This window comes from Bos grunniens, chromosome 21 (genome assembly GCF_055505025.1).
Source record: "Bos grunniens cultivar Pamir isolate PY7600 chromosome 21, Bosgru_T2T1.0, whole genome shotgun sequence".
NCBI classification, from domain to species: Eukaryota; Metazoa; Chordata; class Mammalia; order Artiodactyla; family Bovidae; genus Bos; species Bos grunniens.
This window is the reverse complement of record NC_141185.1, coordinates 45,929,045-45,941,083: the sequence shown is the minus strand read 5'-3', so window position 1 is coordinate 45,941,083 and position 12,039 is coordinate 45,929,045. Positions and strand designations below refer to the sequence as shown.

General features: G+C 52.8%; 2 protein-coding genes and 1 pseudogene across 14 annotated transcripts in view; 1 reads left to right on the top strand and 2 right to left on the bottom strand.

Moving 5' to 3' along the window:
• The window catches only part of ADAMTSL3 (ADAMTS like 3), a 376,400-nt gene extending 365,779 nt beyond the window's left edge, over positions 1-10,621 (bottom strand). For all 13 annotated transcript variants that reach the window (XR_015149981.1, XR_015149982.1, XR_015149986.1 and 10 more), the window contains exons 1-2: positions 10,466-10,621; positions 8,917-9,020 (exon numbers count right to left, since the gene is read on the bottom strand). Coding sequence is in view for 4 of the 13 variants with exons in the window: in XM_086364278.1 (XP_086220404.1) it covers positions 8,917-8,985 (69 nt within the window). In the remaining 9 variants the exon portion in view is untranslated. The remainder of the gene's footprint in view (positions 1-8,916; positions 9,021-10,465) is intronic.
• Positions 7,628-8,214, top strand: LOC147349574 (6-phosphogluconolactonase pseudogene; annotated as a pseudogene).
• The window catches only part of SH3GL3 (SH3 domain containing GRB2 like 3, endophilin A3), a 151,604-nt gene continuing 148,481 nt past the window's right edge, over positions 8,917-12,039 (bottom strand). The window contains exon 10 of the mRNA XM_086364299.1: positions 8,917-9,020. Coding sequence (XP_086220425.1) covers positions 9,010-9,020 — 11 coding nt within the window. The 3' untranslated portion in view covers positions 8,917-9,009. The remainder of the gene's footprint in view (positions 9,021-12,039) is intronic.

Here is a 12,039-nt window from a genome sequence, read left to right as displayed (position 1 = left end):
GGGAAGTCCCTCCAACAGAGTCTTAAGAGCGTCTTTCCCATCACCTCCTGATCAACACCCAAGGCTTCGGTACTGCCCATTGAGCCAAGCCCTCTTTATTATTTATTTATTTAGCATGCTCGGCAAGGTCCTCGCCAGTTAACCACAGACTAACATCCTACTTCATACTCCATGCTGTCAAATATCTTACTCTTCAAATTTAGTGTCAGTGGAAACCAAGAGGACAAAACCGAATGAAGAACCATTTCTGAGATGGAAAAAGGGAAGTTGAGGGGTATGGGTCAGGGGCAACAGAGAAGAAGGTCTCCAGAGAGATCCTGGGAGTCTGGGTCAAATGAGCAGAACACGGAGAATCTGGGCACTGAGACAGAGCTGGGTGGGTGGGGAAGACTTCTGTTCAGGAAGTATTTTCACCTAGTCAAGGCTATGGTTTTTCCTGTGGTCATGTATGGATGTGAGAGTTGGACTATGAAGAAGACTGAGCACCAAAGAATTGATGCTTTTGAACTGTGGTGTTGGAGAAGACTCTTGAGAGTCCCTTGGACTGCAAGGAGATCCAACCAGTCCATCCTAAAGGAGATCAATCCTGGGATTTCTTTGGAAGGAATGATGCTAAAGCTGAAACTCCAGTACTTTGGCCACCTCATGCGAAGAGTTGACTCATTGGAAAAGACTCTGATGCTGGGAGGGATTGGGGGCAAGAGGAGAAGGGGACGACAGAGGATGAGATGGCTGGATGGCATCACTGACTCGATGGACGTGAGTCTCAGTGAACTCCGGGAGTTGGTGATGGACAGGGAGGCCTGGAATGCTGTGATTCATGGGGTCGCAAAGAGTCAGACACAACTGAGTGACTGATTTGATCTTATCTGAGGCCTCCAAGGGATATCCTGGTGGAAGCATGCATCAGTTCATGGATATATTAATCTGCAGCTCATGGAAGAGGCAGGCGGAAACCTCTCAGAGATTCTGGGCCTCTTCCATTCTAGTGAGGTCACCAAGAAGAAAGGAAGAAAGAAAGAGAGAGAAGAAGGGAGGGAGGGAGGAAGAAAGAAAGGGAGAGAGATAAAACAAATGAGGGAGGGATGGAGTAAAGGAGGAAGGAAGGAAGAGAGAGAGAACAAGAGAGAGAGGAAGAAAGAGAAAGGAAGAAGGAAGGAAGGGAGAGAAAAGGAGGGAGGGAGGAGAGGGGAGAGGAAGTTATCAAAATTGTGTTTTATTTCCAATGTTTACATTTAACAGTTGATGTAAAAATACACACTTTTTTATCTTTTTGATGTATATATAATCCTATTTGAAGAGAATATTAAAAGCCTATCTTTGAAAGCCTGAATCACTATGAGACCTGGCTCCTCAGATGATAATCCCAGGCAGGAGCCTCTGGAGAGAAAAACCAGCAGTGATTGAGGCTGCCCAGGGAGAGCATGTGGACAGACAGAGAACAGGGCAAACAGCAGAACTCTGGAACTAAGTAGCTTTTAGAAAGAGTCAGAAACAAAACGATGACTCAGATGGTAAAGAATCCGCCTGCCAGTGCAGGAGACGCTGGTTCAGTCCTCGAGTCAGGAATATCGCCTGGAGGAGGGAATAGCAACCCACTCCAGTATTCTTGCCTGGGAAATCCCACGGACAGAGGAGCCTGGTGGGCTATAGTCCATATGGTTGCAAAGAATCAGAAATCCATGCATTCAAATAAGTGATCAAAAATGTTCACTTGCTGTTGCTATTGTTTAGTTGCCAAGTCGTGTCTGACTCTTTGTTACCCCGTGGGCTGTAGCTTGCAAGGCTCCTCTGTCCACGGAATTCTCCAGGCAAGAATACTGGAGTGGGTTGCCATGCTCTCCTCCAGGGTATCTTCCCGACGACCCAGGGATCGAACCTGTGTCTCTTGCATTGGCAGGCAGATTCTTTGCCACTGCAGCACCTGGGAAGCCCCAGCCCTAGGACTAGAACCAATTAAAATCGGTTCTATCAATTAAAATTGGTATCTATCAAAATAGTCACAGGGACCTTTCTCAATGCCGAAACACTGGAACTTAGGAGGCAGAGCAGATGACAAAGAGGATCTAAGTATCCACATTCTACAGGGAACTACCAGGCTTTCCCTGGGGGTCCAGTGGTTAAGATTTGCCTTCCACTGCAGGGGGCGCAGGGTCAATCCCTCATCAGGAAGCTAAGGGCCCACATGCCTTGTGGCCAAAAAACCAAAACATAAAACAGAAGCAATATTATAACAAATTCAATAAAGACTTTTTAAAAAATGGTCCACATCAAAAAAAAATCTTTTAAAAAAAGTATAAGAAAAAATAAAGAGAACTACCAACATAAGGTGGATCTCACCCTTAGAGTTCCTTAAGAAGGACACCAGCCACCACCCTACTCCTTCCCCTCTAAGACGGAGAACTGAGATGCACTGAAGAAAAAAAAAGAATCACTCATAGAGATCGGGGATCCCTGCAAGGAGGGACTGTCAATCCACTCCCCAGGTGGGCATCAGCTTAGACTGGATCCACTGATCTGTCCTGGCAGAGACAGACTGGAGAACTGAAGGGAGCTGGCCAGACAGGGAGGAGGCAGCGCTGGAGCAGCCCCTACCCCCAGCATCTGCACAGAACGGATGCGAACACTGTAGCCCCCCAGGCATATCTGTCATGGAATTCTCCAGGCAAGAATACTGGAATGGGTTCCCATTTCATTCTTCGGAGGATCTTCCCAAACCTGAGTCTCCTGTGTCTCCTGCATTGGCAGGCAGATACTTTACCACTGAACCACCAGGGAAGCCCATGGATCAAGTGGTCAACACCAAAGGATCTGGATTCAAACCATTCTGCCAGCATCCACTCAACTGGGCTGCCTGGAAGAGGATCCCAGCAGTATGAGACAAGCCAGAGCTGGGCCTCCTGCTTCAGAAAAGGCAGGCGCTGCAGAACCCTCTGAAGAACTCACATGTGCCACCCAGAAGGGGCAGAGAGTCAATGAGAGCCGGACAGATGATGACAAGGACCACACAGTGGCATCAAGTTGAGTTAAGAGCTGTTTGCCCTTCTCCCCATCCCCTCTCCTTGCTTCCAACTTCAGGAAAGCTGGACCCAGAATAACTAAAAGGAAGAAAGATCTCCAAACCAGTCCTCACCACTGGTTGAGGTGAGAGGAGAATGGATCCCAGTACAACCCCACTTCAGTTACCTAGAGCCCTGTGTTAAGGCTAGACTAGACAGAAGGGAGATGAGATTTAAATAAAGTGGGGAATTGAAATTTTAAATTGGACTGGACTTTTAATAAATGCAGGGTTTCTCTGGTGATCCAGTGGTTGAGAATCCCCCTGCCAATGCAGGGGACACAAGTTCAATCCCCAGTCCAGGAAGATCCCACATGCTGTAGAGCAACTAAATCCGTGTGCCACAACTACTGAGTCTATTCTCTAGAGCCTGGGAGCAGCAACAACTGAAGCCCATGGACCCTAAAGCCTGTGCTCCACAAGAGAAGCCACTGCAATGAGAAGCCCGCACACCACAACTAGAGAATAGCCTGTGTACAGCAACAGAGACCCAGCACAGCCAAAAAACTAAAAAATAAATAAATAAAAATTAAAAAAAAATAAATGCAAGTGAATTTACCCAAGAGTGCACAGAGGCATGGAAACAGATTGGATTTGGCCAAGCATAGCTGAAGCCCGTGACTGGCTTTGTGTTTATAACTGCCTGAGCTGAGACTTCTCAATGAAGAAGGCTGAAAGCGGGTTGGAACAGCAGCAGCTGTCTTCTCAGGGAAGATCTGGGTCCCTGAGGAGAAGGCCCAGAGCAACAGGAAGCATCCAGGGCCAGGGCATGACAGGAAGAGGGGAGGCCTCTCCAGCTGCCTGACTGAAGGGAACAGCGAGCTCCTCCAGAAATGGTCAAGAGCGAGTTAGGAAAACACAAGGCTGCGGACCTCATGGCTTGCTCTGCAATCTATCACGATTATTGTGGTCAGTGATTATAAAGGCTTCAGTTTTAGCTGATTCAATAAAGATAATCTAGTTTTTATTAAGTGAATTGGCACATCCCTTCCTCCTTGCATCTCAGCCTCACAGGGCTGTTAACTCTCCATCAGCCAACTGCAGCAAAGCCCACGTGCAGCAAAGAAGAACCAATGCAGCCAAAAAAAAAAAAAAAACCCAGAACGATTCATTCAGTTCAGTTCAGTCGCTCAGTCGTGTCTGACTCTTTGCTACCCCATAAGCTGCAGCACGCCAGGCTTCCCTGTCCTTCACTATCTCCTGGAATTTGCTCAGATTCATGTCTATTGAGTCTGTGATGCCATCCAACCATCTCATCCTCTGTTCTACCCTTCTCCTCCCACCCTCAGTCTTTCCCAGCATCGGGGTGTTTTCCAGTGAGTCAGCTGTTCATATCAAGTGGCCAAAGTACTGGAGCTTCAGTTTCAGCATGGTGGTGGCAGCACTTATAAGGAAGAGTGAAAGTGAAGTCGCTCAGTCGTGTCTGCTGACTCTTTGCAACCCCATGGACTGTAGCCTACCAGGCTCCTCCCTCCATGAGATTGTCCATGCAAGAGTACTGGAGTGGGTTGCCATTTCCTCCTCCAGGGGATCTTCCCAACCCAGGGATCGAACCCAGGTATCCCGCATTGTAGGCAGACGCTTTTACTGTCTGAGAGAGACTAAAGACGGCCCCAAGGGGACTTTCCTGGCTGTCCAGTGATTAATTAAGACTCTGTGCTTCCAATGCAGGCAGCATGGGTCCAATCCCTGGTCAAGGAACTAAGATCTTACATACCATGTGGTGTGGCCCCCCAAAAATTTTTTTTTTATTTTTAAAAGAAGACTCCAAGGGTGTCCCAAACAACCAAATCCTCAGAGGAGAGGCAGCTTTGAAACAAATCCAGGCTGATACTACAGAGATAACCAAGTATCCAACCCTCCCACAGGAGCAGAAACTGATCTAGCCTTCACTGTAACATTCACCCAGGCCCTGTGATGGGACCACCCACAGCTGCAGGAACCTTCCCTGAGAAGGTCAAGTCCCACCTCCATGCCTCTGCAGCATTCTCCCTTCTCAGCTGATGCCTCTTGGGTGCCCCCTACAGTTCCCCAACAGAAATTACAGGCACTTCGCTTGTTTGAAGGACATCAAATCAGTCGATCCTAAAGGAAATCAACCCTGAATATCCACTGGAAGGACTAATGCTGAAGCTGAAGCTCCAATACTTTGGTCACTTGAGGTGAAGAGCCAACTCATCGGAAAAGACCCTGATGCTGGGAAAGATTGAGGGCAGGAGGAGAAGGGGACGACAGAGGATAAGATGGTTGGATGGCATCACCAACTCAATGGACACAAGTTTGAGCAAACTCTGGGAGACAGTGAAGGACAGGGAAGCCTAGCATGCTGCACTCCATGGGGTCACAGAGTCAGACATGACTCAGCGACTGAACGACAACAACATTTGTTTTAAAAGGTTAATATATCAAGGGTATTTACCACATGTTGTTGTTTAGTCACTCAGTCAGTCATGTCTGACTCTTTGTGACCCCATGGACTGTAGTCCGCCAGGCTTCTCTGTCCATGGGATTCTCCAGGCAAGAATACTGGAGTGGGTTGCCATCTCCTTCTCCAGGGGATCTTCCTGACCCAGGGATCAGACCCACATCTCCTATATTGGCAGGCGGATTCTTTACCTTTGAGCCACCTGGGAAGTCATGCCAGACAAATTTTTTTTCCGTTCACAATGGATTAACTCCTCTAGAAAAGTCTGTGAGGTAGGCACCCCCTCTCTACAAATGTGGACACGGAGATGCAGAGATGTTTGTATAACAGGCCTTGAAGTGGTGCAGCTGGGATTCCAACAGCCGATGCTGCAAATGATAAAGACAACTAGCCTGAAATCTCCATTTACACTCCTGTGCACACACTGCCCCATACATGGAATCAACACTGCCAAGCCACACAGATATGGAAAAATCCAAAAGAGTTCAGTGAGTGATTCAAGCTGGGAAGACACTGCCTTTGGCCAAAGGTCAACAGACTGCCTCAAAGCTCATTTTAATTTTATAGGGTGGAAGAAAACAAAACGAAACCCTGTGCCATGAAGCCTCAGCCCCATTTGACCAGGAATAAATCTCTGTTTCAGATCTGATGAGATGGAAAAGAAAGTCTCCACCCACCATGCCCCAACCCTACACCTCGCTGACCACAGAAATCCTAAGATTACCCTGATAAGATTTACATCTGTTCTAATAAAAGCAATCTATTAAAATGTGGATGGGGTAGCATCAATAAAGTGAATAATGGGGGAGAAGCTGTACCTCACTAACCAGTTCTGTATGAGTCACAGAAATCATGGGACACTGGAGCTGAAAGGGGCCTTAGAAACACTAAATCCAAGAGTAAAATGCGAAGCAGAGAGGTCTGATTAATCTCTCTCAGGGTGTATCTCTTTATTTACGTGCACAAATACATCTAAGAGATGTTAGAGCCTTATTAAGCATCAGGTCCTTTGCCAGACCCTGCGAGTACAGAGGCCACTAAGCCATGTGATGACAAGTTACATGATCAGGGAGGGGCTGCCTTGTTCTAATTCACACTAGATACTGAATGGACCAGCATGTTCTAATTCACACAGGATGCAGTATGGGTTCGCAGCAGTTCTCAGGACAAAATACTTAGATGTGCTCTGCACTTCATTACTTTTTAAAGGTTTTATTGACGTGGACCATTTTTAAAGTCATCATTGAATTTGTTACAAAACTGCTTCTGTTTTATGTTTCGGTCTTTCAGTCACAGGGCATGTGGGATCCTAGCTCCCCTACCAGAGATCAGACCCACACCCCCTGCATTGGAAGGCGAAGTCCCAACCACTGGACAGCCAGGAAATCTTGCTCTGCATCTTCCCTGGTGGCTCAATCAGTAAAGAATCCACATACAATCCACATGCAATGCAGCAGACTGCCTGCAATGCAGGAGACTCGGGTTCGATGCCTGGGCTGGGACGATCCCCTGGAGAAGGGAATGACAACCCACTCCAGTATTCTTGCCTGAGAAATCCCATGAACAAAGGAGCCTGACGGGCTACAGTCCATGGAGTCGCAAAGAGTCGGACACGAGTTAGCGCCTAAATCATCAACAAACTGCTTGGCTGAATCCAGTCGACAAATATACTTGTCTGGCTTTCAACCCTTTAAAAACTGGGAGATCGCATAGGAGGTCTGGATAACCAGCTATCTTGAGCAACAATATGATCCAGCAATCCTGAGTTTGCACTCTCATTTGGCAATGAAGGCTGGAGTTGAGTAGAGGCTGCCCTTAAGAGATGGAGAAGGTACCATCAACTTTGCCACAGTCTTAGCTATTCCCAATTGCCTCTCAGGCAAGGCAAGCTTCCTTCCTTTGTTGGCGTCTGCCCAGAAAGTATATGATGATACAGTGCTAGAGCTGTCCCCCCCAGACTGGTGGGAAAGACAAGAGACTAAAGAAAGGCTGCATAAGGCAGGCATACTGGTGGCCTCCACTCCATCTTCCGGAGCCCGCAGGAGCTGGGCCGGGCCGGTTGCTGGCACAACCAGTGGTACAGTGGGCAGCTTTGCACTTGGCCTGTTGCTGGCATCCTCATCTGGATGTGGGGGCTGTGAGCCATGGGCCACTGCTGCCCCGCCCACCAGGTGCACCAGCCTCCTCACTGGACACTGGGCTTCTCCAACGAGCACCTCATGCCCTTTCCCTCCAGCAATCCGAAAACCCAGATGGCCTCTACAGGACCCACCTGCTCGCCATGCCGCCCAGCCCCACCAGCCAAGTGGTCACCACTGACCCCAAGCTGCCTGTGGAGGCGGCGGCTGAGAACTGCGCCAAGAAGCTGAGACTGGCCTTCCTAAGGGATTCCATTCCAGTTTTCAATCTGTTGATTCTGGGTGTAGATCCCAATGGCAGCCCTCTGCTCACCCTTCCCAGACCCCAGTCTCTTGCATGATCAGGAATCACCCCCATTGGCGATTCCCCCAGCCACCTCAGCAGCACGGGACACTCACACTTCCCTGCTGAACACAGCTAGAACTGTCATCTTTGTGGCCAGTGGAGCAGGCAAGACAGCCATTCTAAAGCACATTTGGGAGGATGAGGAGGAAAACCAGTCTCCACCACCCTGGTCCAGCTTTGCACGGGAGAGGAAGAGGCAGCATCCCAACTCCTGACCTTGCCTCTCAAGAAGTATTCCACTTTGTAACCAGCACCAAGAGATGCTACAGCTGAGACTATGCACAGCCCGAGTAGGCAGAGGCCTTCGGGGGCTGGGACCCGCTGCCAGCTCACTACAGACTTTATTTTAGAAAAGCAGTGTTGTGCCAGTGGAAGCTGAAAGGGTGAGGCCACCAGTGCTGCCGGGGGCTCAGGCTATGTGCCGTGACTCTGGGTGACTCAGTTATTAGAAAGAGTATTTGTGTGTATAAAGAAAGAAAGAGGGAGGGAAAGGGGAAAAAAGGAAGACAGGGAGAAAGAAAGAGCAAAAAGAACTACAAAACATGTAGTATGTGGTGATGGACGTACACACAGAAACTTATTTAGTGGCTGAACCAAGGCCAGAACCTGGGCTCTGCCCATTCATCATGCCCTGGCCTCCAGCAGCCATGTGCCTCTCCAGGGCACATGCAGACAGCCATTCCAGACTGAAACAGAAAGGATCCATCGCAGCCCCAAGTCACCCCTTGTATATAGTATCCACTGTGGTATTAGGACTCAGAGAGGACGCAAGGGATTGAATTATTCTTACAGCTAAGGCAATGAGAAATACCATTTGCTGGAGGTAAGAAACAAAATTAGATTCTCTTTGGTATGCGATTAACATCAGTCAGACTACAACTTAGGTGATTTAGAATAATACTCCTAAGTAAACTGAGTAGCCCACCATTCCTCTTCCCCATCTTATTACCTGCAGGAGGGCAGAGTGCATGAAGACCAGCCACATTAGCAGCCACCAGGGGCTCTTCCGGGAAGCCATGGAGTCTGGTCTCCTAGGGGTGTCTCACTTGTAGCCTAAAGAGGAGAAAAGATTTGGTTTCCATTCAGCTCCAGACCCAGCAGTGGCAACACTCATGACTTACCAGATCAACAGAGGGAGTAACCCTGAGCCCCACATACTGTCTTGGAAAGCTTTGTGTTGGCCCTGGATGGAGGTACCTACAGTAGAGTACAGGCTGTCTGGGGCTCTCTTTAGGAGGAGTCCATATCAAAGTCAGGAGCGCAGCTAGACCCGCCTGCACGGTGCAGCCCATACCTCCAGCCCTCCAAAAGCCAAGCCATCTCTGCACCAACCACTTCCCAGCCCATTTGTCAGCAGTAGGGTGTGGCTGTTGGCATCCGACTCAGGGAAGCCAGCGTGGAGCCAAGGGTTAGGGCACCTGCCAGCTTCTGCTACTTCAGGCACAAATAAGTCTAAGCCCTACTAAGCCAACCCAGAGAGGGGAAGGAACCTGCCTAAGATCACACCGCAAGACAGTGACCATTCTAGGACTGGTATGCAGGTCTTCTGCTAGTTCGAGGCTTTCCCCACCAGAAGACACCTTTCATCGTCCTCGGAGGCCCCGCCCTGCAGCCAAAGAGCTGAGTGAGGAGGGGTTCAGAGGGTACAGCCTTGGAGAAGCCAAAGAGCACAATCTCCTAAAAGTAGGTGAGGGCAAACCAGCGGGAGGCTGGAGGGCAGCGGGGGCTTTCCTCAGAGTCCTCCTGACGGTTTGCAGGGAAATCAGGATGGGTCGAGCCTGGAAAAGCCGAAAAGCCGAGGTCACCCTCGCCTCTCGCTTCGCCTCGCGGGCGCCTTGGCGAGCTGGTGTCCGGGGGCGGGTCGGTGGCTTCTCTCCATCTGGAGAAAGCATTAAGGGCCTGGCCTAATGCGATCCGCAAATGTGCTGCTGTTTCCGACCTGAGGCGGCGACTCTGGGCCGAAGGGAGGCGGCCAGTGCGGGGTCCTGGGACTGCGCGCCCGCCTCGCTCGCTCGCACCAGCCGTCCCCAGCGCGCACTCCTCCTCCGAGTATCCGCCGCCTGGCGGTCCCCGCACCCCCGCTGCGTCCCCGTCCCGCAGGCCCACTGGCCGCGGCGGGCGCGTCGCGCAGCCCTTGGCGCTCTAGACGCTCGCAACCCGCTTGCCAAGCGGCCGGACCTTCCGACGCCCGAGCCCACTAGCTGCTGTCAGCCCGTTTTCTACCTAGAAAGCCCCCAATCCGAAGATTCCCCAAGTCGGTGGAGTTCCCTCACGCTCAAGCGTCCCCGAATGTCTCTCCCCTAAACCACTGGACCCCACGGAGCCTGCCCGGCCAGAGGTCTCCGAGCCTCGCCGAGCGCCCGGGTCCTGAAGTTCCCGGGAACCGAGTCGTGCCCTGCCGCTTGGAGCCCCTCAACCCCACTGCGCCGTCTTGCTCCCCAACACACCCGCGGTGGAAGAGCCTTCCCGCCCCCAGGCGACAAGCTCAGAGCACCCACCTGGCGCCACAGAAGCGTCCGGGACGTGCAGCCGGGCGGTGCGGGCTCGGCGCGCGCTGTGGAGAGGCGGACGGGAGCAGCCCGGTCCACACCTCGTGCGGGATCCGGGACCCGTACCTTCCCCGACGCCGGCCTCCAGCCCGCGGCGCCGCAGTCGCCGCCGCCGCCGCCGCCGAGAAGTTAAATGGGGCTGGGACGGGGGCCGCCCCGCCTCTACCGCCCCCTCCGGGCGTGCGGAGCGCGGCGCTGGCCCCGGCCCAGAAGCGGAGGGCGCGCGCCGCCACCTGCACCGCCCGGCAAGTGCACGGCGCGCCCCGGCGCCCGCCCGCCCTCGTGTCGACCCCGCGCCCTCCGCCCGTGCCGGGGACGCCGCGGGCTCGAAGGGAGCGTGTGAGAGGCGGGAGCCGGGCGGCTCGGAGCGCGCGGGGCTGCGGTGACGGCGAGACTCCGCTGGAACGCTCCTCCGCCCGCTTCCTGGAAGCCACTCCTCGCCCTGGGCCGGCCGCCAGGCGTGGTGCCAAGAGCCGGGACTGCCGACGCCGCCACCGCCGCCGCCGGCAGGCGCGCAGGGAAAGGCGGCCGCTGAGCTGCGAGCCAGCCGGGACGCCCCGCCTCAGCCGGAGCCGGGAGCGGGGATGCCATCGCCACCCCCCACCCCCAACCTCCCCGAGCCTCCGCCCGCCCCGCCCGGGCCCGGGCGCCGACTCTGCTAAGTCAGGCCCAGCGGCCACACGGAGGTTTGCCCGGAACCGCTGGCTCGTGCCTGCGAGCCTCCGGCGCTCCCGGCCAGGCATGACCAAAGTCAGAGACCAGTGGCCCCTCCCGGCCTGCCCGCCTTCACCTCCAGCGGCGCCCAGAGCGCACTCTGGGCCTGGGCCAGTGGACTCCGGTGAGCTCGCTCCTCACTCGGACCCTTGGCTACCAGGGACCACCAGCGACCTGGTGCCTCTTGCTATGAGCCGAGCTTGGGTAACAGAGCTGCGTAGCTGCCCAAACCCTGGGGTACCCAGGTCTGAGATTTGGGGTGGCGGTGTCAGGGACCTGGAGTGGGGTGAATTTCCTCTTGGAGGTGGTGAGAAGTAGGTGGACTGCTTGTCCCTAGCCTTGACCTAATCTCAGAGGTATGAATCCAAGGGCCTCGGGATGGCTTGAAAAGTCTCATTATGCCTGGGGCTAAGTCTTCACAGTCCCCATTTCCTTGGGTGCCTAGTGTGTGCCAGCCACATGCCAAGCTCTTCATGTGCAGCTCGTCTTCACAAGGGCCCCCTGGTGTTAGTAGCATTCTTCCCATTTCATGGATGGGGAAGCTGAGACCCAAGGGACACATAACTTGTAGGCAGTGAGTTGCAAAGTCAGGGCTGGAGCCCGCATCTCCTTTCTCTAAAGGCTCCACTGTTCAGCCCTGAAGGTTGTCTCCTGCCTGTTCTGTGGTTGGTACCTTACAGGTGGTGGCAGAGCTTTACCCAGAGGAGCTGGTGCTGCCTGTCTACCTCCCTACCTCCCTCATCTTCCCTTCCTTACTGTGGGAATTCCTCTGGCCCAGAGGAGGACCTCTGTCCCTCCACTCCAGGTAA